Source organism: Vitis riparia, chromosome 16, assembly GCF_004353265.1.
Source record: "Vitis riparia cultivar Riparia Gloire de Montpellier isolate 1030 chromosome 16, EGFV_Vit.rip_1.0, whole genome shotgun sequence".
Taxonomy (NCBI): domain Eukaryota; kingdom Viridiplantae; phylum Streptophyta; class Magnoliopsida; order Vitales; family Vitaceae; genus Vitis; species Vitis riparia.
The window spans coordinates 360,094-387,054 of NC_048446.1; the positions used below are offsets into that span (position 1 = coordinate 360,094).

Sequence of the window (26,961 nt, forward strand, 5' to 3'; positions counted from 1 at the left end):
TTTCATCCATCTGTAACATGTTGGGTGCTCAGTTTTCTTCACAAAGTATGAACAAAGAAGTCCTCCTAGGGAGACATTGTCTCTAATTATCATCCACCCCTTTTAGTCTATTACCCATTATTTAATGGGGCATGAAAAGACCATCCCCAAGAAAATGACACCATGTTGGAGCATTGACGTGCCCAAACAACATTGGTTTGCCTGTGCCTACACCAGAGATTTGTTTGGCAGAGTGAAATCAAATTTTACTTTTTGTACTTGTTTGATTTACCTCTTAACAAGTGTGGGATTCCATAAACTAAACACTCTCCTCAATAGAAGAACAGATTGGTCGTGCAGTTGGAAACTCCTCTCCACTCAATTTATGAGTTCAATAATAGCTGACTTGGAGATTGCTAGTGTGGTCTCAACAACCATGTGCAGTAGATGAGAAAATTCTTGGAAGTGATTTCGTGGAGTATAATCATGTGATCCTCTTCCGATGAATGTAACCGAATGCCATGGAAAATGTTTGGTTGTTTTATTAGGGTTTTGACCCTTTTGAGCATACATCATTGCCAGTCTAAGGGCATTCAAAATTCAGTCAAATCTTTGTTAAAAGGGTGCTCTTGACCCAGTATATACCAATTCTAGACTATGTTCAGGTAACCCAGAAGCTAAGGAGCAAAAGAAAGCTTTACAGCCCTTAATATCTTTAGCCCAACTCTTGATTAAGTTGAAATAACCTGTTCTCTCCTACTTATAGACACCCTTTTATACACAAAGTTTTTGGAAATTGTCAAGAATGTCAATAGGTATAATTTTTTGCTAAATGTTGAAGTATTCTAAATACTCAAGGTTTAGCCTATTCATAAACATTTCATCCAAGTTCTAGAGTCTTAACACTACCCTCTAGAGGATCACAAATGTTCCATGCCCATTATTGAAAGCTCTAATGAGGGTTTTGGACAGTGCCATTTGCAATTTCCTAAATACAGTCGGAGCCTTGCTCTAGAACCATCTATAAATCCTGGCAGAGGATTCATTTCTGTAATTCACACTTGCCTATAGGTGCCGTGCCAGCAATGTCAAAAGACACTACACAACTGCTGGTGTGCCCCAACCAATAAGGTGCAATGTAGAACAGAAATGTCTTTGAGTGTGTTCTTAGGAAAAAAACAAAAACCAAAATGACCCTTCAATCTACACACATGAATGCAGCCTTGTTTCATTTGACAATATCACACTATTTTTAACTTGGAGAGATTTTATGACAAATATATATCACACCACTTTTATTCCCAGAAACCTGGTTCTCATCATGTTATGGTTCTAGGAGTAAATCAAACTCCTCATGAGGAATAATTTTATTTTTGATTATCACTTCACACATGCACACACATACATTTGATTATCACAATAGAAAAGATTGTTTCCAGCAACCAAGTACAAGTGAATGGTAGAGCTTCACTCTGCAGTGAATAGCACAGTACAGGAGCAACAAAAAACAACTCAAGTAGGCAGAAAACAACCCACAAAATCACACAAATAGTTCTTCAAAGCTAGAACCGAATCACACTAATGCATCCACAAAACCCATGAGCATCTCTACAAAATTCGTTGAACCTATAAACCCATCAAAAGTGACTTGGACAAAAAGAAACTAGATCACTTGAAAAAATAAAATCTGTATTTTGGTTCAATTAGATTCTAAAAAATTCCTATTATCTTTTCCTTTGTAGGTTCCAAACCCACTCCCACAAGATCAAAATTCCCCACAAAATCCCAAAATAAACCATTGGCATGAGAATCATAAAGAATCATACTAGAGAAGATATTAATAAACCATTTCCAAACAGAAAACAACCATTCTACCTATGGTTTAACCCCATTGTTGAGAAAGAGCAAGAACGAAAACTGAAACCTAAATAAAGAGAGAAAATGGGGAAGACATTACCTTGAAAAAGCTTGGTGAGGGTTGGGGATCACCAATTGCAATTGAGACTAGAGAACTACAAGGGATGGACGTTAGGCGTCGGGTTGCAATTGTGATTTGGGGGAGGTTTAAAAAGCTTGCTTTTTCTATTTAGAAAAAACCAAATATTTTGGTTTTTTCTATTTAGCCAAAAATTTTAAAAATTCAGTGATAAGTCATCAAAAACTAGAAAAACAAACAACCTAAATTTTAAAAGCAAATGCTTTCAGCAAAAAGCCAAAAAAACAAACGCCACCTAATTAAGTCTCATGCCATTTGTCAAAAGAGGCTTTAACACTCATGCAAGTTCTTTTTATCCAAGTAATAGAAGTGTAACGGTCGACATCGGAGTTGGAGATTGATGTTGAAACCATTTATAATCTCTTACTTGTGTCTTCATAGCTTTAAAAAACATTTACAAGATTAAGAGGAGTCCATACTTATACAGTATAAGAAATTTTCTCTCATATTCGATGTTGAATATCATAAAAAATTGATTAATTATATTTTTGATAATGAGATAGTTATGATTCAATGTGTATAATTGGTTGGATTTGGCTTTGAAACCATAAAGAGGTAAAGAAGTTGAATGACAAAAAGTACATGTAATTGCAATACACTCAAGTCTTTTAAATATATACATAAACATGACTATACAAGAGATGCATAGATTATACAAAGAATACATATATTGTTCCTAAACTAAAGGGTAATGATTGATTGCTCTTGATTTGTGAGTGAGTTTGATTCTCTCATAAAATACATTTTAAAAAAATTTCTTCATATTTTTAACATATTCTCTCTCTCTCTCTCTCTCTCTCTCTCTCTCTCTCTCTCTCTCTCTCTCTCTCTCTCTCTCTCTCTCTCTCTCTCTCTCTCTCTCTCTCTCTCTCTCTTTAATACGATAATTATTTTTTTAATATTTTTTTTCTTGTTTAGTGCTTTTCAAAAATCAAACATATAGCCTAAAAAATTTAAAAATATTCATATTTTTGTTTAGATAGATCATATCTAAGATTTTTCAAAAATAATTTTTTTTTTTCTAATTTGACAATTATTTTATTTTTTTAATCAAATATTGCTAATGAAACTAGGGTTGTTTTTTTGAAGTTACCTCTACCAAGTTCATTTTTTAAACTAACATTTTGCCAATCTCATCACCACATACATGCATCAACCACTCTAGCACTTCAATAAAATTAGTATGACCATGAATTAGAATATACATACATATATATAAAGCAAACGACCTTCCCATTACCTCATAACCAAATCAAAGGTTCGATCTATTGCTAAAGTAAGCAGTAGTATAAAAAAATTACACTTTTCCCTAGTATGTCTTTTGATTCCCTCAAAAGTAAATGACATTTATTTCTCTTATGCTATTTTCCTCAAAAATTAAATTATATGATTTCGAAAATGCTAAAATCAATTTCTTTGCCCTCTAGTAAAATTAGTATGAGTAATTATCATCAACAAGAAAAATAGGATTCAAATGGTGCACGAATGTACTAAAGTGAGTCTTCTTCCCATCTCATCAACCTAGATATATAGAACCAATCCTCCACCAACGTTCTTGTTACCTCATAACCAAATCAAAGGCTCTATTCCTAAAGCAAGTAATAGTATAGAAAAAATTACACGTTTCTTTACTATGTTTTCCCCTCAAAAGTAGAGTAAAAACAAAGAAACTTACCTTTGTTTCCATCATGCTATTTCCATAAAAAAAAAAAAGTTTAATAATTTCAAAAATGGTAAAATCAATCGCCCTAACACTTCAGTACAATTAATATGATGAATAAAAAAAGAGGATTATGATTGAGCACTAATTTACTAAAAAGAAAAAGATAATTTACACCAAATGATCTTATAATATTAAATAAATAATTGAAATGTTGAGGGGGAATTTAATGTCTAAACGCCCTAAGGGGGATTTTCTTTTAGATGTTATTTTAAAAAAAACATTACAATATAATTATTTAAAAGATTAATACAAAAATATGACATTTTTACTGTACTTTTTTATTTTTTTATTTTTATACTAAATTCGTCTTTTGAAAAGATGAGTTTAACTTTTATCTTAAAACTTAATTTTTTTTTATGTTGAACTCGATATTTTTAAATACGAATTCACTTTTTTATTATTTTTTTATTTTTTATATTTAACATGCCTTTTGAAATTGAAAAATTATGTCTCTTAAAAAGACATTTGCATTTGAAATTAAAAATAAAAAATTACGATAGTTTTAAAATTATTTTTCACGGCACGAAGGCCACTCATGATGAAAACCCTCTTTAAGGGGATGGGTCCTCAAAACTTACTGAAGTTGTACTATATTTTTCCCCATCTGATCGGAGCATAGGCTTCCACCACCAGCTTGGTAGAGGGACGTCTCATTCACACGCCCCATCATCTCATTATAATTTATAACCAAATTAAATGTTCTGCAGTCTGTAGCTAAAATAAGCAATGGAAGACTGGAAACAAACACGCCCAAACTCTAGAAGATGATGATGATAAGATTTTTAATTCATCTCTCTCTCTCTCTCTCTCTCTCTCTCTCTCTAATGAGACTAAACACAAGAGAGAGGTCAATCTAATTGTATGAAATTTAGAACTCGAAATTAGATATGATCAGTCATAAGCTCTAAGCGCAATAAATATTGTTAATTAGTTTTAAATAAACTGTTAGTCATGACTACTTCACCATGCTCGACTGATCACTTAAAAGTGGAAAAGAAATTAATTAATCATAATAATTTGAGCTTAAATTGAAATAATTAACAAAATCATTCAAGGTTTTAAAGAGTCAATAATGCCCTAATCAAATGATCACTTTTTAGGATTAAGAATGAACGAGAAAGGAGATTTAATGATATTTTGTGAGTGATTCAAATCTTTAGTTTTTCTTGTTAAAAATAATCTTAGGTTTTTCTTGTAAGTTATGTTTGATTTATGAAAAGTAACGAGAGAATGAAAAAAAAAAAATGATATATTTTTATGATTGAATTTCATTGAAAAATAAAAAATATATATTATAAAAGAAAGGATAAAAATGTTAAAAGAGTTCTTTTTTTTTTTTTTTTTTTTTTTTTTTGTAAATTTTTTTTTATCAATGACAAAACATTGTATAAAATTTTATTAATTTTCTATAAACTACTTTAAATCTATTATTAGATATCGATGTTGGCTTATTAAAGATTTAGCTGAGATAACGATGATATAAGTAATTGAAGTATTAGTAACAAATTAAAGCATTAATTGAAGTTCAAATTATGGGGAAGTAATGGATTCACATAAAATTAAATAAGAACATGGGAAGAGAAATTGACGTGCTACACTTAGAGAACTCAATCAAACATGGCAACAAATAATGGCTTTATTGGAATAGGTTAGATGAAAAATGAAATGCAAATGTATATATCATAACGAACATCACATAGAAACTTGAAAAAATCAAGTGGGGATGTTAGTTAGAATCGAGCTTGGGCTAGAATTGAAGTAGGAACCGAATTCAATTTAAAAGAAATCGAAGTTACATTATGAAAAGGTTAGATGATTAATAATAAAATAATATTGGATTGCGGAGTTTGAATTAGTTTTGTTACGCTTTGTTTAGGATGTTGGTGGTCGAGCTCCTTTCCGAGCTCGTGGGGATCAAACTGATTGGTCAATTGAAGAGACAACATATTCTAATTTTTTTTATATGATGAATGACGAGTTTGCTCCTATTATATATTTAATATTATTATGTTTTTTAAGGTTTGTTTTAGAGGGCACAACCACAATTGAGAGGTTTTTTTGGAGATCTTTATCATTGTAATCTATTTATTTTCTTTTGATTAGTGAATTATTGAGTGTTAGTACTTTATGTGGATATAGAAATCACATTGATTGCCTAATCACCTTCAAAATCTCGTATTTTTCTTTATTTTCTCTTTGTATATATACATAGTTTTGGTTAACAAATAAAGAGTAGTGGTCTGTGAATAGAGTTGGTTTTTTTGAGGGAACTTACTAAGTTAAAATGATTTATTAAGTCATCAAAATGTAATATTTAGTCATCTACATGTAAGTCAAGTGGGAAAACCATAAGGAAAGATATGGTAAATTTATCGAAAGGTCAGAGGAATATTTTAAAGAATTGATGTAAAAAAAAAAAACAAAAGACTTAATCTTATGGATCAAATTAACCATGAATAAAAGATATTTTTTGAAAAAAATTATATGTGAAATCACTATTGAAAAGCATGAGGGATATTGAAAAACTCTGAGTTAAGATGGTAAAAAGAATTTAAAAGTAAAGAGAGGAAAATGGATATAATTTTAGAGGTAGCAAATATGTATTTCTTGTATATGAATATTTAGCAAATTTGTATTTTTTACATATGAATATTTTATTTAAAATCATGGTATTTTTCAAGTTTTTGATAGTGCTTATTAAGACATATCAAATAAGGGTGGCTGATTGGTGTCATTTGTTGACTGTCGTGCCAAAATCTCGGACTTTGTAGTAGGCAATCTATTTAACTTGCCAATGTCTGAGATTGTGTGTAACAATTAATTAGTATTGACTTTTGAGTATAAATGGTGTCTAGTCCGCTACTCAGACATTAAGCGTCTAGACCGATGCTTCAGACATTAGGCATGATAGACCACACATGCCAGAAATCCTGAGAACTTGACTGGATGGATTTGCCCGTCTAATAGGTCAAGCGGACTCGGTTTGTCCATTATGTTTGACATTGTGGAAGAAGGAAAGTTTCTCACTTTTAGTGCCAGACAAAGTTCATCTAAATCCAAATGGAGTGATCCCAAAGGGGTTATATGTTTGCCCTGGACGACCAAAGGGTCTTGAGTCCGGGAAGGACATGTGGAGGGAAGCCCCCTACATTAATACTTCAGTACAATTAATATGATGAATAAAAAATAAGGATTATAATGGAACACTAATTTACTAAAAAGGAAAAGATAATTTACACCAAATGATCTTATAAGATTAAATAAATAATTGAAATGTTGAGGGGGAATTTAATGTGTAAACACCCTTAAAGAGGAATTTTCTTTTAAATGTTATTTTTTTTAAAAATATTATAATGTAATTATTTAAAAGATGAATACAAAAATATGACATTTTTATTATTTTTTTCTATTTTTATACTAAATTCGTCTTTTGAAAAGACGAGTTTACCTTTTATCATGAAACTTTTTTTATGTTGCACTCGATATTTTAAAATGGGAATTCACTTTTTTTCTTTATATTTAACATGCCTTTTGAAATTGAAAAATTATCTCTTTTGAAAAGACGAGTTGTATTTGAAATTAAAAATAAAAAATTACGATAGTTTTAAAATTATTTTTGACGGCACAAAAGCCACTTACCGAAGGGGATGGGTCCTCAAAACTTACCGAAGTTGTACTATATTTTTCCCCATTTGATCAGAGCATAGGCTTCCACCACCAGCTTGGTAGAGGAACGTCTCGTTCAAACGCCCTATTATCTCATTATAATTTATAACCAAATTAAATGTTCTGCAGTCTGTAGCTGAAATAAGCAATGGAAGACTGGAAACAGACACACCCAAAGTCTAGAAGATGATGATGATAAGATTTTTAATTCATCTCTCTCCCTCTATCTAATGAGACTAAACTCAAGGATTTTTAATTCATCTCTCTCTCTCTCTCTCTCTCTCTCTCTCTCTCTCTCTCTCTCTCTCTCTCTCTCTCTCTCTCTCTCTCTCTCTCTCTCTCTATCTATCTAATGAGACTAAACTCAAGAGAGAGGTCAATCTAATTGTATGAAATTTAGAAACTAAATATGATCAGTCATAAGCTCTAAGCGCAATAAATATTGTTAATTAGTTTTAAATAAACTGTTAGTCATGACTACTTCACCATGCTCGACTGATCACTTAAAAGTGGAAAAGAAATTAATCATAATAATTTGAGCATAAATGGCAATAATTAACAAAATCATTCAAGGTTTTAAAGGTTTTAAAGAGTCAGTAATGCCCTAATCAAATGATCATTCGTTAAGATTAAGAATGAACGAGAAAGGAGATTTAACCATATTTTGTGAGTGATTCAAATGTTCTTTAGTTTTTCTCATTAAAAATAATCTTAGGTTTTTCTTGTGAGTTATGTTTGATTTATGAAAAGTAATGAAAGAACAAAAAAAAAGAAATGATATGTTTTTATGATTGAATTTCATCGAAAAATAAAAAAATATATCATAAAAGAAAGGACAAAAATGTTAAAAGACTTATTTTTCTTTTTACTTTTTTTTTATCGATAACCAAACATCGTATAAAGTTTTATTAATTTTTCATATTTTTTTTACTTTTTTTTTTTTTATAATTTATCTCTATTTTTTTTTCAAATTTTCTGTGGCCTAACCTAACCTAACCTAAATTTTCTATGAGCTACTTTAAATCTATTATTAGATAAAGATGTTATTAAAGATTTAGTTTAGATAACGATGATATAATTAATTGAAGTATTAGTAACAAATTAAAGCATCAATTGAAGTTCAAATTATGGGGAAAGTAATGGATTTGCATAAAATTAAATGAGAACATGGGAAGAGAAATTGACGTGCTACACTTAGAGAACTCAATCAAACATGGCAGCAAATAATGGCTTTACTGGAATGGGTTAGATGAAAAATGAAATGCAAATGTATATATCATAACAAACATCACATAAAAACTTGAAAAAGTCATGTGGGGATGTTAGTTAGAATCGAACTTGGGCTAGAATAGAAGTACGAACCAAATTCCATTTAAAAGAAATTGAAGTTACATTATGAAAGAGTAAGATGATTAATAATAAAATAATATTGGATTGTGAAGTTTGAATAAGTTTTGTTTGCATTTTGTTTAGGATGTTGGTAATCGAGTTCCTTGCTAAGCTCATGGGGATCGAACTGATTGGTCAATTGAAGAGCAACCTATTCTAAAGAATTTTTTTTTTTATATGATGAATGACGGGTTTGCTCCTATTATATATTTAATATTATTATGTTTTTTAAGGTTTTCTTTAAAGGGTACAACCACAATTGAGAGGTTTTTTTGGAGATCTTCATCATTATAATCTATTTTTTTTTTCTTTTGATTAGTGAATTGTTGATTGTTAGTACTTTATGTGGATATAAAGATCACATTAATTGCTTAATCATCTTCAAAATCTCGTGTTTATTTTATTTTTATTTTTTATTTTCTTTTTGTTTATATACATAGTTTTGGTTAACAAATAAAGAGTAGTGGTGTGTGAATAGAGTTAGTTTTTTTGAAGTCCTTGAATTCAAGAGAGGAAACTTACTAAGTTAAAGGATTTATTTAGTCATCAAAATATAATATTAATTAGTCATCAAGATGTAAGTCAAGTGGGAAAAACATCAGGAAAGACATGATAAATTTATCCAAGGGTCAGAGGAATATTTTAAAGAATTGATTTTCTTTTTAAAAAAACAAAAGACTTAATCTTATAGATCAAATTAACCATGAATAAAAGATACTTTTTGAATAAAATTATAAGTGAAATCACTATTGAAAAGCAATATTGAAAAACTCCCTTAAAAGGAGTTAAGATGGTAAAATGAATTTAAAAGTAAAGAAAGGAAAATGGATATAATTTTAGAGATAGCAAATATGTATTTTTTGTATATGAATATTTAGCAAATTTGTATTTTTTACATATGAATATTTTTATTTAAAATCATGGTATTTTTCAAGTTTTCGATGGTGCTTATTAAGACATATCAAGTATTTCATTGGGAAGTATTTGAAATCTATTCTCACTTTCTAAAAACTTTTTTTTTTTTTTTAAATCTTTAGAAATGCTTAATTACTTTATATTAGTGAAAGAAAAAGGCTTCATCTACAAAGTTTAGTGTAAACTAGTTTGAACAAAAATGTCATTCATCATGGTCATGACTTAAAGTTAGTGAAAGAAAAAAAAATTATACCTTCCTAACTTTTTCTTTCAAAATAAATCAAAGTAATTAAGTTAAATTATTTAGGATTTCAAAGGTAATAAAAATGATAATTTTAATATTCTAATCAAAGAAAGAGATTATGTGTATTTTTGAAACCAGAAAACCTATTTTTTAATTGAAACATATTTTCTTATTTTTTATTCTCAAAAACATAAACTAGTTTTTATAAACGTTCACGAATAAACCCTTAATATTTTTAAAACTAAACTTTATTCTCTTATTTAAGAATTATTTTATCCTTTAAATATCTATTAATATCGATTATTATCAAAATTCTATTTTCTTGCTTATTTTAAATTTTAAAGTTTAAACTTTAAAAGTATTTAAAGTTCTTAAAAACACTTTGGTTTTACAAAACATTAAAAACAAATTTCAAAACCTATTTTTAAAAACTATTTTTTAAAACTACTTTAAAAAACAATTATCAAGTAGGCTTTTAACTTTACTTATTTCATTATCTCAAAAACCCAATAATTACACAACCCGTATATAATTTCTTATTTGAAAAAGATAAGTTTATGAATTAAAAACAAATTCAAATATCAGATTACCTACTATAAAGGTATGTGGATAATACCTACTATAAAGGTATGTGGATAAGTTGTAGTACTCTTCTAAATTCGTAAATCTATGATCTCTAATATAAAAGCAAAAAAAAACTTTCATATTCAATTAATTAATCAATCAATACAAAAATAAATAAGACTTAATATAAAAGAATAGACAACGATACGATAAAGATAGATTATAAAATCTACAAGACAATGAATATGAGAATTACACGAGTTGATTCATTAAATTAATTAAAAAATGATTTGATTATATCTAAAAGATTACAACAAATCTTCAAAAGATTTCAAAAGACTTTATTTGCATGAGAAAAAAAATAATTCTAGATGATTTCTATTTAATTTATTTTATTTACAAAGAATGCTTCAATTTATAAAAGAAAAAAAAAATGATTTGATTTATATTTATCTACAAAAAATTCTTCAACATATTTTTATTTATGGACTAATGTTTTTTTTTAAAACTTATTTTTGTTAAAAGAAATGATTTTTACAATCCAATTTGATTTTATTTACAAGAAATTAATTTTTACAACTCTTATTTGAAAAATTATTTTTACAATTCTATTTAAAAAAAGTTTGATTTTATTTGGGAAAAAAAAAGTTTTAGGATTCAATTCTATTTAAAATTTAGAAATGAGTTGTTGATGGCATAATTTACATGAATTAAAGAGGGATATTTGTGTGAAATATTGGAATTATTTGGAATGTGTTTGGATCTGGTGGGGTAGCTGGTGATGGCGGTGATGGTGGAGGAGACGGTGGAGCTGAAGCTGAGCCACCATCTCCATGGGGATATGGGAGAGATTGTATGTTCAAGTCTCACCTAATGAAATTTTTTTTATCCATGTGAAAAAGGTAATAGAATCCTTGTTCCTTTACCTTCTGGTAATTATATTTATTGTAGGGTCAAGTTTATATTCTACATAAGAAAATTCAGATCATCTGATGACTCGCTTTTTGCAAATGAAACTGCAGTGGTTGGTCCCTTCTAAATAAGGGATTGGCATGGCCTGGGTTATATTTGTAACCGCTGTTAAAAATATATATATATATATTCAGACGAGCACTTTGTATTAATTAATAAATTAAAGAAATCTTCCAACCCTCTTAACACTAAGGAACAATATTTTTTCGTAAACCAATTTAATTATTTAATATAATTTAATGATTTAATTCAAGTCATTGATCAATACGATTAAATATATTTGATAAAATAACTAATAATATTATTTAAAGCCAAAATTAACTTAATCTAATAAGTAAAAAGGATTTTTTTTTTCTCTCAATAAAAAATACTACTCTTGAGCCATCATTGCCCAAAAAAACTCAATTGATTACCAACTTACATTAATAACTATCAATTATATATATCAATTACTTGATATTAATAAAACTAATAAATATGTTTGGATTAAATAATTTTAAATTTAGTTTTAGCAAAGAAGTTGATATTTAAAATAACAAGAAATTAATAACAAAATTTTTTCAAATCATTTAGAACCTATTTAGTAGTTAGGAAGCGTTTTTAACCATTCTAATACGTGAAAAATAGAAATTTTCAAGTGTTCAAAAGACTAGACGCGCTTCCTTTATATAATCACTACTAAAAGCACTCTTTTAAGTAATCAAATATGAAGTCTTGGGTTTTATGAATGTTAGCTTAATTAGTTGCTCAACCTTAATAATAACCAATATCATCACCTCCCTTGGTTTCATGAAATTTTTACCTTATTCAACAAACTTGCAAAGCATATGCATTTCTTCATTTCATTTGGCCCTTGGAGAGATGTGAGCCTTCAATGGATTCTGCATCAGCACTGGCAGAAGGGCTGAAACTTTTTTCTCAGAGAGATCAACATCATCCCCATCCACAGCAGTCCATTTGAACTTCCAAATCAAATTGGCTACAAAGTACTCCAAATGAAAAATTCCTAAACCATTACCAGGGCAAACCCGCCTTCCTGCATCAAATGGCATCATTTTGATCTCCTTACTCCCAGTCACATCGAATGCTTCTACCCCATCTCCAGTCAAGAACCTCTCTGGCTTGAACTCCAGTGGATCTTCCCACACTTCAGGATTCCATGTGATCTCTGCTACCATGGAAAAAATGACAAACCAGGAGGGAGCTTCTTCTTGGGCTTGGAGAAGAGCAATGGGAAGAAGAAAGCAGCAATGCAGAGAGAGACGAGGACCCTGAACCAGGTCTCCATTGTTGGCCTTAGATCTTCTTTGGTTGCTGACAAGATATATAATGGCAAGCTACCATTTGGGAGACTTTGTTCCACATTGAATAAAAGACTTCTAAAATTATTAAAATTCTTTAAATAATATTAAACCTTTTTTTCTGTATTGAAACTAGAGAGTATATGCTTTAAAATTAGAAAAGTGAGATGACCTAGTATATGATGCCACTCAGATGAAGTGGTTTTGACATTTGAAAAGGTAACTAATGGAGAAAACCTAATACAAAAATTGAAAATTTGATATTAGGTTTTTTGTCATGTTGGGAACATAAAGAATATTATTTAAAGTACTGATAGTAGGAGACGTTAAAGTTGTGAAACTAGTATGGGTAATGAGAAGACCTGTGCCATAACTAATTAAGAGGTTGACGGAGCTAGTGTGGGGAGTGAAGAGAAAGATGCCCTAGATCAATAATAATATGGTGAGAGGCAACACTATCAATGAGACATGATGGAGGTGTGGTGGTGACAACAACAATGGTAGTGACATTGGGATGTGAATGTCATGGTATCGAGGGAGTGGAAGCTAAGGTCAACGAAAAGGGAATCAACTATATTGTGGTGGACCCAAAAAAAGGGCACTAGTTTATCTTGTGGCTTTGAGTGTCACATGGTTGGTAGCATCTGACGTATGGTTGGGGTGGATGCTAGTCTCCATAAGGTCTAGGTACAGTCGACGATGATGGGTAATTGAAAGAAGGCGATAGGCACTAGCCCATGGTGTTGTTATCGACGATGGGAAGGCACCACCTAGTGGCATTTCGATTGACCAAATTTGCAATGACCAAAAAAGAAAATGATTGAGGTGATGGAGCTTGAAGAGAGGCCTCAAAATTCAACATTTTTTCATGTAATTCCATAAGTGTGACTACAATTTCATGGTCTTTTATAGCTTGGACAGGTTATTTGTATTTATCATCGAGACCATCAAGAATTTTCTTGGCGAGATCTTTTTTATCCATTGATGCTCCAAGAATAGCAAGTTCATTAGCACGTGATTTGACTAAAGCCATTTTTTTTTTTAAACAATCAAGAATCAATCTCCAAAAAAAAAAAAAAAAAAAAAAAAAAAAAAAACAAAAACAAAAAATGAAAAGAAAAGAAAAGAAAAGAAATCAAAAGATGATAAGAAAAATCAAGAATAAAAAAATGATCAAAAGCAAAAGACAAGAAAATTCTAGAAGGTTTGAACTAGGAAAATTTGGAGCTCCTAGTTGTAAAGAGGCATTAAAACCAAAAGATTGTATTGGAGGCTATAGGAAAGGCTATAAGAAAGGACAAAGTGATTGACTAGATGAGGATTGAAGCAAAAATTACTAATGTGAATGAGGAAACCCATTTGGGGGGCCATGTATCCTTGCCAATATATAGATATAACAAGGTCACTACCACGAGGCAATGTAGTGCTCTAGGACCCTAAATTTGCTCTTGGTTGATATAAAGATGCGCTCCAATACCATATAGAGAAGAAAGAAAATTGAAAAAAAATATGGCATACCTTTCTCTATAATGATTGATAAATATTTTGTTAGAAAAATTGAGCTACTCCAACCTAAGGTAATTACCTTAGAGGGAGGGTGAATAGAGTGATGGTTTCTTTTTGTAAATTTAATTTATATGAATGTAAAAGACAATTATATACAAATATATAATAAAACAATATAAAGGTAATTGCATATAAAGTAAATGAGTAGGGAAGAGAGAATGCAAACATAAGATTTTTATAGTGATTCAACACAACTTGGCCTGCATCCATTCTCCTCTAGCTTCAATCCCAAACTTGAGGTTCCACTATTTCAAGGCTTCCAAACCAAGCCTTCAAGCAATACAATTGGATTATGGTTCCAATCCACCCTCTTGAACTTTTGGTTTTAAGCACCCTTTACAATTCTCAACACACTTGAGAATCCCTAAGTAATACCTCACACTTAGATTCTTCATCTCAAAGATTTACAAATAATTTCACAAAATCCTAGTACAAAACTTTAGGCTCAAATGATATAAAAAAAAAATAGGATTGAAAGGTGCACTAATGATATGCAAGTTTTAGAACAATGGTGTACTAAAAAACACCCTCCCAAGGCTCAAATATATTCAAGAAATGTTTAGGAAGGTTAAGGTATTGAAACAATGAAGATTAGAGCCTTTTTATAGAGGAAAAATGCCAAATTAGCCACTTGGGGTTCGACCGATTGACTAATCGTTAACATTTAATGCTTGGTAGGTAACCATTGGACCTCGACCTATCCTTAACCGAACCTCGACTGGTTGAACAAACGTTTTGGAAGAGAGAGAAGGTTTTTGCACCCTTCAACCGATTGAACTGTTTTTGGCTCAACAACCATCATTTTCAACTTAAAACATTTTAAACAAGTTTGGAAAACATTTGACACAAAGTTTTAGTTGAAAACATGAAATCATCCAATTGTAAAGGATTTAAAAAAAAAAAAAATTACTTTTGGATGATTTTGGTGCATAAATTAATAAAGTAATGCATGAAAGACCTAGTGCATCAACAAGCTTACAAAGAGATCCTATAAAGTTTAAGTCTTGGAAAACACTTTTCTTTGAGATCTTTTTATTGATTTCTCTTTGACTTGATTTTATCTTTATATTTGCTGCTTTGAAAATCTTCTTTCCTAATCACACTTGAAATATAATTATTAGTTTCAAACCTTATTTTGTTATCATCAAAATCGAGATTAATCAAACCTTGGTGTAAACCCTCATTTTGACCTAAGTCTTTTTTATTATTTTTGGAGCACTTTGTTGGCAGCATGTCTTAGAGTGGGGCTCAGTTTCCTTTGGAGGCACATGCATGGGAAGCATGGCCAAGCACACCACCACCTTGCCATGGTGGTGGTTGGGGGATAGAAACATCTCTGAGCAAGTTGCAGAGGATGATGGCAGAAACAGTGGGCTGGTGGTGATATTTTGGTTGAACTGGAAGCAATGCAGAAGAGATAGTTGGAGAAGGGGGATTGGGAACGTTTCGAGAGAGGGAGGAGTGCTTGAAGACGTACAGAGCTTGCTCGAGAGGAGTCTGGCCAGGTATGTTTGATGTTTCTAATGACTTCTAGGTTGCTCATAGGCTAGCCATTACTGGTTTTTATTTTATCGTTCATGCTAGATTCAGATTGAGATTATTGAGGCTATGTTATTGCTTGCTCTGGTTCATATTGTCTACATTTCGCTTTGAATCTGCTAGTGTTTTTTTTTTTTTTTATTTTACCACCATTTCTTCAACCTTACCCCACTCATTTCATACCCATCACACCCATGCCGTCACACCCACAATGCTATACTCTTCTATCTCATCACCACCGTCCATCGCACACCATCATCATCTCTACCGAATCATTTTCATTATTCATGAGAACACTTTCCATAGCCATGGAAGCCTATGTGGCTAGACTGCACCAACTTGCCAGTAAGGTGTATGGCGAACCAAGGAGAAGAGAAAATGGTGGCCGGACAGGTAAGGACAGAAAGAGACAGGGAGTAGAAAGTTGGGCTGGGAAGATTTTTGAGTTAGAGGGAGAAGAGAACCAGAAAAGGGAAGCAAGAATGGAGTGGGTTTCAAGATGCGGGAATGGTGGCTCCAAAGGAGGAGGCGGAGGCCGTGTTCGATAGTGGGCGGAGTGCGGGCTGCTTTTGGACTTTGAGCAGTCAGGTGGGAGTTTGGAGAAGGAACTGTCGACAAAGGAGGTCCTGACGATGGTGGTAGCTCCTGTGCCATTTTCTGAGAAGCCTGGCAAAAGGCAATATGATTACTCTTGGAAATGAGTTTTATGATCTAAATGACTAGTTGACAGTACTTGAGGCAGACATGATTTTTTTGGGCATACCAACAACGCACTAAAAAATAGAGATGAGGAACTTCAATTGATTAAGCCAAGACTTTCTAATTTGTAGGAATTATGGGAAATTGGGTCATAAAGAAAACAATGGATTTAATAACCCACACTCATTTCACCACCAAACCCATTCTTTATTATTTTTTTTCTCTCACTATTTCTTCCACTTAAACTTCTTCAAACCTACTTTCATGCGCGTGCACCCACATTTCCATTTAATTCTTCATTATTTTTTTGTATCAAAGTTTAATTTTCCAAAATTAATTTTCATCTTCAAATAATTCTTCAAAATTCGAATTTTCCGAAATTCCATTCTCAAAATAATTTTTCCAAGCTTCCAATTTTCGAAATTTAATTTTCTGAAATTCTATTCTCAATTTTACTTTTTAAAATTATTTCTCAAAATTCCAATTTTCCAAGATTTCATTTTTTTAAAAAAAATTTAATATTCCGAAATTCCATTCTCGAATAATTTTCCAAAATTCAAATTCTCAAATTTAATTTTCAAAATTCCATTTTCAAATAATTTTCCAAAACTACCATTCTCAAAATTTTTCAAAAATTCCAAAATTCCAAAAGTTCAAATTTAATATTTAAAATACCATTTTTCAAATTTTCCAAAAATTCCAAATTCCAAATTTAATTTTTAAAATGCCATCTTCAAATAAATTTTCCAAAAATTCCAAATTCCAAATTTAATTTTTTAAATTCCATCTTCAAATAAAATTTCCAAAAATTCCAAATTCCAAATTCAATTTTTAAAATGCTATCTTCAAATAAAATTTCCAAAAATTTCAATTTTCAAATTTAATTTTTAAAATGTCATCTTCAAATAAATTTTCCAAAATTCCAAATTCCAAATTTATTTATTATTATTTATTTTTTTAAATGTCATCTTCAAATTTAATTTCTAAAACTCCAATTCTTAAATTTAATTTCCAAAACTTCAATTCTCAAATAATTTTCAAAATTCCAATTTCTTTCAAATTTAATTTCCAAAATTCTAATTCTTAAAAAAACTCCAATTTTCAAATAATTTTCGAGAATTTAATTTTCAAATAAATTTCCAAACTCTAGTTTTCTTTCAAATAATTTTAATTTCACTCCAATTTTCAAATATTTTTTTTTTAATTTTATTGCTTTTCATCCTTCATTAGAGTTTTAAGTCACTAAAAATCTTATTTTTAAATAAACTTGTTACATTTCCTTTCAAGTAAGCACTTTCGCAAATTTTATTTGATTTTAAAATAATTTTTTGTTTTCCTTGATTTTTAAATAAACATGAATTTGATTTTCATAATTCCAAAATAATGGAATTTGTGGGACTAATTTATGCAATATAAATTGGGCTTTGGTGGGGGTCTTACATATGAATTTTCTCTTCTGATTGCCAATTGTTATGCTTAATGAATATTACTTGATCTTTGTCTTGTTCTTTGATATGCATCTGATGATTTTATACTCGAACTAACCTTGTTCCATGATAGCGCACTATTACTTGTTGTTAAGGTACGATCTCACTCCCAGTTTACTTATTTTTTATGCATTTTTTGTTTTATCATTTGATCATTTTACTGATATCTATTGATTTTCTTATCAATTGTCACACTTGTTTCACCTTATTTAGTAAAAACCTTATTATAGGGCTTAGATGGGTGTTACGACTCACCATCATACCTTCCCAATAGGTAACTTGACCCCTAGACCTGACTTTGGTTTTTCACAGACTTGTTTTTCCTTTAGGAGTCACACTTAGAGTTTTTATTTCTTATTTTGTTTTTCCCTTTAAAAATAAAACAAAAATAAGTGGCAACTCCAAGTTTTTTTCTAAAAAAAAAATCATACTTTTCAATAAATAAAATGAAAAGCGAGTCACACCATCGAGTGGAAAAGCATCGAGCAAAAATGCGGGGTCCACACTTGGTTTCACATATTTATATACAAATAATATATGCTTGAGTTTATCTTCCACTTTAATTCAAGCCGTTTCGAGTCCATCTTCAACTTTAATTCAAACTTTATCTTTTATATATCCTAATTAAACTAAATTAAGGATAACTATTAACTTTATGTAATAGATACATACCAAAGACGAGATAGAGAAGCAAAAGAAGGGAAAGAGGGAAGAGTGTAGGGGGGTGGGGTAGCATTTATAGACATGGGACCACAATTGGATGGAGACAAAGGGAATGGAAATGTTTCTGTTTGTTTTTTGTTTTTTGTTTTTCTACAAAAGACAAAGAAAATACTAAGAAAAAGGAAAAAAATTAATTGTTGTGGTCATGGATGATGACTATTGCTGGTAATAGCCAAAGCCAACATTGAGTTTTAGAGAAAGTTAGAATTGGATAGAGTAGTTCACAGAGGAACAATGGGGAGTTAAAAATTTTATTTTAATGAATTTTGAATTTTGTTTCCTCTCAATCTTTCCTTTTCATTTTTTTTTTTTTGAGAAAATTAATGATAATAAAAAGAACAAAAATTAAAAATAAAATAAAATATGTATTTAAGAAAATAAAAACAGGCACTAATAGAAAAGTGAAACGGTTTGCATTTCTTAAACCCCTCAGTACCTCAATCTAGAATCAATGGTTTCTCTGCTAGTCTGTCACCCATGACGTGAAAACAATATCACACAACAAAGCACTTAGGAACTTAATGTTGCAAAGCCCATAGAGCATTTGGAATTTTATTCTTGGAAGGCATAGACCCAAAAAGAAGATGGAGAAAGAAAAGAAGGGTAGGAGGGCAGACCGTAGAGGGTGGAGTATAAATGGTATAGATGGGACCACAATTGAATGGAGATGAAGAGAAAGGAGATTATATTTATTTTTTCCACAAAATACAAAAAAAAAAAAAAAAAGGGAAAGGACAGAAACAAAAGATGATTGTTTTGGTCATGGTTGATGATTATTGATGTTAGTAGCCAAAGCCAATATTGAGTTTAAGGGCACAGTCAGAGTCAGAGTTGGATAGAGTCGGTCACAAAGGAGTAATTCACTCTTTCCTTATCTCTCTCCTTTTTTTCCCTCACTTCTCCTTTACTACCAAACATAGCCTTATTGTAGGTGAGAACCCACAGCATTTTAGACCACGTACACGTCCATTTTGTGTTCCTGAAGAAGAAAGAAGTGGAATTAAAAAAATTTAATTATTGATCTTCTTATAGAAATTAGTACAAAAATATTTATTTTCTTTATCTTAATTTGGCAATCCTTGAAAACGACTCAATGTGTTTATTGGTCTGCTAAATTTTTTCTCACATCAATTCTTCAACAATGACATCCTCCTGCATTCACATGGTCACACAAATACAAACAACAATGTACAAATTCTTCAACCCCACAACTTATGAGATCAAGACCTTCCTTTTGAGAAATCATGAAATGTGAAAGAGATTCTTTGCAAATTTCAAAAGTTAAAAGGATAACCAGGGCAAACCCTCCTTCCTGCACCAAAAGGCATCGTTTTGATCTCCTTACTCCCAGTCACATCGAATGCTTCAATCCCCATCTCCACACAATTATGTTGTACTAAACACATTTCTCTACATTTTTCTATCAATAAGGTCTTCCTGAGATGCTTTCATTGACACCCAAAGAGATCAGTATCAAAGTTCGGCCACCCCTGAGAATTCGTTCAGCTGGGAAAAGCCATGACACACACCTGCTCGCTCACAAGTAAGAAGATGCGCCCAACAATTTTTTTCTTCATGCGTTTCTCCTTAACATTATTCATTGTCTTTGAACACATGGGAAATGTGAAAAGTGGTTAAAGGATCTTGCTCTTGAAATCTGATGTGAAAAGTTGAGCTTAATTAGATGCTTTAGATAATCTAGTTGGAAGATGTCGAATTCTAATGCTTGGAAGCATCCATTGTACTGAACCTTTTGTGGTTGGATCATCCTTGTATTTCTATGTTTAATGGCGTTTGCTCGGCTTAAGGTAGAGGACAATGGAGTGGGAAACAATCTCCTTCATGTACTGAAAATTACTATTATTGTTTATTGTGTCATTTAATTATTGAGTCGGCTGCTTTTCCTTCTTTTGTTTTGTGCCCCTTTCACCTTTTTTTGAAACTTCATATTAAGCCAAACATATCAAAGTGGTGGGCCCCAATTTTTTTTTGAATGCAAATTCTCTCGAAGTTTAGGCATATATTCTAAGTCTTACGTGGCTAATAATAAAATATATTATATCCATGTCACATTTTGTTGTTATACAAATTTTTATTTCATGAATTTTTTCTTTTTGAGTCACTTTTTACTTTAGAAATGAATGCTTAACATTTAATTAATTTCCTAAACAAAATACAAACAAACAAAAAGGAAAAAAAATAGAAGCTTCCGTATATGGTCACCAACCTCCCACATGAATCGAATTCAACTTCTGTTTGCGTCATTGTAGATGTAAGTTTTTGAACTCCTCGACCGCTTCTCACCCTTTTTATTAATACCTCCTCTCCCCCATAATTCTACTCAATCCCTTCATCACAACCCCCATTTCTTTGTGCCAAAAATCCATCAATGGAGGAGATATGGTGGTTTGTTTTCGTATTTTTTGCATATCTTTTATTTGCGAGGTCTAAGTTCAAGTTCCGGTCAAAGTCCAATCTCCCTCCAGGGCCAAGTCCATTTCCGATTATCGGAAATTTATTATGGTTACGAAAATCTTTTTCGGAACTCGAGTATGTGGTAAAGACTCTGCATGAAAAGCATGGTCCGATTGTGAGCCTTCCCTTCGGGTTTAACCCGGCCATCTTTGTGGCTAGTAACTCCTTGGCTTACCAAGCTCTAGTCCAAAACGGAGCCGTTTTTGCCGACCGCCCTCCCCCACCCATCACCAGCAAGATCATGGCCAGCAACCAGTGCACCATCAGCTCCGCCCCCTACGGCCCCGCCTGGCGCCTCCTCCGCCGCAATCTCACCTCCGAGATCCTCCACCCCTCGCGCGTGAGGCTATACTCCCGCGCCCGGAAGTGGGTCCTGGACATTCTCGTCGCCGGCCTCCGCCAGGAGGCCGAAGGCCGGGACAACGTGGTTTTAGTGGTGAAGCACTTCCACTTCGCCATGTTCTGCTTGCTGGTTCTCATGTGCTTCGGCGACGACCTTGGGGAAGCCAAGATCAGAGAGATTCAAGCCATGGAGAGTCAAGTCCTTCAGAGTTATCACAACTTTAAAATCCTCAATTTCTTCCCGGTTATCGGAAAATTCTTGTTCCACAAGCGGTGGGAGAAGTTCATGCAGCTGAGGAAGGATCATGAGGACGTGCTCATCCCTCTGATTAGAGCTCGGCAACCCTGCGAGAAGACGGATACGGTGAGCAAACCAAATCCATCCATAACGTGCTACGTCGACACTTTACTGGACCTGCAACTCCCGGACGAGAAGAGGAAGCTCACAGAAGGGGAGATAGTGAGCTTGTGCTCGGAGTTTCTCAACGCCGGCACCCACACCACAGATGCTCCGCTGCAGTGGATCATGGCGAACCTGGTGAAGTACCCGCACATTCAGGCCAAGCTTTTCAAGGAAATTAGCGGGGTTGTGGGGGAAGGAGAGGACGAAGTGAAGGAGGAAGATTTGCAGAAGATGCCATACTTGAAGGCGGTGGTGTTAGAGGGTCTCCGGCGGCACACTCCGGCCCACTTTCTTGTACCGCATGCAGTGACCAAAGACGTGATATTAGATGGGTATGTGATCCCAAAGGACGCCAAAGTATTCTTCATGGCAGCTGAAATGGCGTGCAACCCCAAGGTGTGGGAAGACCCAATGGAGTTCAAGCCGGAGAGGTTCTTGGACAGCAATAACAATGGTGAAACATTTGATATAACTGGTAGCAGAGAGATAAAGATGATGCCGTTTGGCGCAGGAAGGAGGATATGTCCAGGGTATGGTTTAGGTATGCTGCATTTGGAGTATTTTGTGGCGAATTTGGTGTGGAAATTTGAATGGAAGGCTGTGGGTGAAGACGGAGTTGATCTTTCAGAAAGGCCTCTTGTGTCTCTGCTACCAACCACCATGAAGAACCCGTTGCAAGCTCGCATTTCTCCAAGGTTATCAGCCAGGACTGCAATGGAGTAATTGCACACCTGTCCACCATATTTTGATGGTGTACTACTACTAATAATAATTTAATAAGAACAACGATGATGATAATTCATGGGAGGTGCTTTCCATGAGTGGGGATATGAGCTTTTTATCTCTGAGATCATAGATTCATAATGATGAAATAAATTAGTAAAGATGAGATCTTTGCTTAGACGGGGCAAAATTGAAAAATATTATGAATTGAAAATTATCAAGAAAATAAAAATACCTACCATCTTTCAGCCATGTTTGATTACTAGAAAAAACTATTGGAAGAAAAAAGTAGCTAAAAAAAATGATTTTATCATGCTTAAATATAATATAAAAAATAAAAAATAAAATTTAATATAATTAAAATTAATAAAAAAATAATATATTTTAAAATTATTTAATTTTTACATCAAAAAAGTTAAATATGCAAAATAAATTTGGAGTAATATATAAAAATAATTTATTAACTTTAAAATTATATTTTTTTTTTCTCTTTATTTTTTTTCCCACACATTTCTCTTCGAACTTTTTAGAACCAAACATAGCCATGGTTACCTATTTGGATACATTTTATATAAAAATATATTATCATATATAAGTAAAATAAAAACTGAAAATATATTAAATGCATCAAATGTATCTACTTTTTCTCTTTATTTCTTTATCATTTTTCCTTATATTTCATCTAGAACTAAACATAGCATAAGTTAATCTTTGCTTGTAAAAATTGAGGGAAGTAAAATATGAAGGAGAAAGGGTAAAAGAAAAAGGAAAGAAAAATTATAGAATTTTTATCTTATATTAAAAATTTTTGAGGGAAAAAATAAATAAATATAGAAGAAAATGCATGGAGCCATGAGTGGATATGGATGAAGTAATGGGGTAAGAAGACTAGGATTGCAGTGATGAATGGAGAGGTGGGGTTGAGTAGGTGATCGATCATGTGAGGGAATGGATGGCAAGAGTATGGAGAGGCGCAGGCTGATTGGTGGGATAAACGAGGCCGGCCAAATATGGAGTAAAGAGAGAGAGATAGAGAGCAAAATAGGAAGTAAGTAATGAGAGATGGGTAGTGTTGGTGTTATGAGTATGGGGCAGTGAAAAGCTAGGGAAGTAATCAAAGTGGGAATGTGTGAAAAGTCTATGAGATAAACGACAATTTTAAACGTGGAGTATCAAAAGTGGTGTTGGTAAGGATGCCCAATTAATGAAGTAGTGTGACTTCTGTTTTGACAATGTACGTCGATTGTGATATCGGCCAAGGCAATGTGTTTGGTGTATATGGAGGTGAGAGGAGATGCTGGATCTTCAGTAAATATTATCAGTAGAAGATTTAGAAAAAATTCAACAATTTTCCTAAACTTTGGAAAGAATGTGAAAACTTAAAATTTATACAATAAAGGGAACAATCATGAATATTTGATTATGTTAGAAATACTGAAAGATTGTATTGTATTTCCTGAGAGAAAGAATATACATCAGTGCCTTTATATAGGAGGCATATGTGTGTGGTACAAGTAACCTAACTGGGCCTAAAGCCCATAACATAATATACCCTTAATATACATTAACAGCCCTCCTCAAACTCAAGGTGGATGTGAAACCAACTTGAGGTTGTCAATTAAATCACGAGTGCGTCTTGTAGGAAGTGACTTGGTGAAGATATCTGCAAGCTGATCTTTGGAGGAGACGAAGAAAAGCTTAAGAGCACCATGGACAAGATGATAACGGATAAAATGACAATCAATCTCGATGTGTTTAGTCCGTTCATGAAAGACATCATTGTGAGCAATATGAATGGCACTCTGGTTGTCACAATAAAGGGGAGTAGCAGAGGAGGTGGACACACCCAAATCCTTAAGAAGCCATCTTAGCCAAAGGAGCTCAGATGTGGTATCAGCAAGGGCACGATATTCTGCTTCAGTACTGGAGCGGGCCACAAAAGTTTGTTTCTTACTTCTCCAAGAAATCAAAGAAGAACCAAGAAGGAAGCAGTAACCTGTAGTGGACCTGCGATCAGTAAGATCTCCTGCCCAATCAGCATCAGAGAATGCACGGAGTACAAGAGGAGATTGAGCTGAGTAGAAAAGGCCATGGAAAATGGTACCCTTCAGGTATCGAAGAATGCGCAGAACAACAGCATAGTGAGTTGATCGTGGAGCAGACAAATACTGGCTCACTTGATGAACAACATAGGAGATGTCTGGACGAGTAACTGTGAGATAAACTAAGCTGCCAACCAATTGTCTGTAAAGAGAAGGATTAGACAATGGTTTCCCCCCGGAGGGTGTTAGATGCGCATTAAGTTTGACTGGAGTGTCAACATTCTTACTGTCAATGAGTCCGGCTTGAGACAGCAGATCAGAAGCATACTTGGCTTGAGTAATATAAAGACCATCTGTGGAATGAGTAATTTCAAGACCCAGGAAATAGCTGAGATGTCCAAGATCTTTCATCTCAAACTGCTGACTGAGAAAATCCTTGAGTTCTTGAATGCCACTAAGGTCATTACCAGTTATGATCATATCATCCACATATAGAAGAAGCAAAATAGTGCCTTTATCAGTACGACGAAGAAATAAGGTAGAATCATACGGACTGGCAGTGTAACCCAAGCGAAAAATAGTGGAGCTGAACTTGGCAAACCAAGCTCGTGGGGCTTGTTTAAGACCATAAAGTGCACGTCGAAGATGACAAACCTTGTTTGATTCAACAGAGAGACCAGGAGGAGGTTGCATATAGACTGCTTCACTCAGATCCCCATTAAGGAAGGCATTTTTAACATCCATCTGAAAAAGGTCCCAATGACGAGCAGCAGCAACAGCTAAGAGAGCACGAACAGATGAGATACGAGCAACTGAAGCAAAAGTCTCTTCATAATCAATCCCATATTCCTGTGTAAAGCCTTTGGCAACAAGACGAGCCTTGTAGCGCTCAACGGATCCATCAGAGCGAGTCTTGATCTTATAGATCCACTTACAACCAACCACAAATTGTCCAGGAGGGAGAGGAACCAGGTCCCAAGTATGGTTTTTGGTTAATGCATCAAGTTCCTCTTTCATAGCAATCTGCCATAAAGGGTCAGTAGAGGCCTCACGATAGGTTTGAGGCTCGTGAAGTGTAGCAAGGGCAGTGTAACAATGATAGTCAAGTAGGTGTGGAGGAATGGATCTTACCCGGGTTGAGTGGCGAGGTGGAATGTCTTGTGGAGGATCTTCAGGCAAAGTAGGAGCAGGGGACCTAGTCTCAAAGTGGGGTAGCTCGTCATCAATCTGTTCATCTGCAACCTGTCTAAGAGAAGCATAAAAAATATCTGGAGAGAAGTCCAAAGGAGGATAAAAAGTATTTGTAGAAGGAACAAGAGACTCAGCTGGAAAGATTTCTAAAACAGAGGAGTTAGTCAAGGAAGAACGAAAGTGAGAGAGTTCAACAAACAATCGATGTTCCCAAAAGACAACATTATGAGAAACACGAAGACGATGAGAGACAGGATCATAACACCTATACCCCTTTTGAGTTTCACCATAACCAAGGAAACAACAGGTCTAGAGCGAGGCTCAAGTTTGTTGTGCTCATGAGACTGAAGAAGAACAAAACAAGCAGATCCAAATGAGCGAAGGTGATGATAGACAGGGGGTGACCCAAAGAGACGCTCATACGGAGTCTGATTATGGATGACAGCACTTGGAATACGGTTAATTGCATGAACAACATGAAGAGCCGCTTCACCCCAAAATGGGGCAGGAATTTTGGCAGAAAGAAGCAAAGCACAAACAGTGTCAAGAATATGACGAAGTTTTCTTTCGGCTCGACCATTTTGCTGAGAGGTACCTGGACAAGTTAGATGATGTACAGTGCCATAGGAATGTAATAGAGCTTGAAACGCATGTTGAGTATATTCAAGAGCATTATCAGATCGAAAGGTTTTGATACGTTTGGAGAATTGTGTTTCAATCATTTTTGCAAAATTGCTATATATTGATAAAATTTCGGAATGAGATTTCATAGGGAAAATCCAACTATAACGAGAATAATCATCAATAAAAACAACAAAGTATCGAGATCCACCAATACTAGCAATAGGAGAAGGTCCCCAAACATCAGAATGAATTAACTCAAAAATATTATTAGAAATGGATTCACTGTTATTAAAAGGCAAAGCTGGCTGTTTTCCTAACTGACAAGAAGTACAATAAAAAATGTCTTTAGACACAGAACCCAACAGACCCCTAGACACTAACTGTTGTACCCGAGAAGA

At 33.0% G+C, this 26,961-nt stretch overlaps 2 protein-coding genes across 2 annotated transcripts; one reads left to right on the plus strand and one right to left on the minus strand.

The window, feature by feature from the left end:
* Nucleotides 1-21,093: 21,093 nt before the first annotated feature.
* Nucleotides 21,094-22,886, plus strand: LOC117933502 (cytochrome P450 89A2-like). The gene has a single exon (XM_034854882.1). The coding sequence runs from the start codon at nt 21,153-21,155 to the stop codon at nt 22,704-22,706; it is 1,554 nt and encodes a 517-aa protein (XP_034710773.1). The 5' UTR covers nt 21,094-21,152; the 3' UTR covers nt 22,707-22,886.
* Nucleotides 22,887-24,289: 1,403 nt separating this feature from the next.
* Nucleotides 24,290-25,492, minus strand: LOC117933875 (uncharacterized mitochondrial protein AtMg00810-like). The gene has a single exon (XM_034855445.1). It carries the CDS (start codon nt 25,490-25,492, stop codon nt 24,290-24,292), a length of 1,203 nt encoding a protein of 400 aa, XP_034711336.1.
* Nucleotides 25,493-26,961: the final 1,469 nt, after the last annotated feature.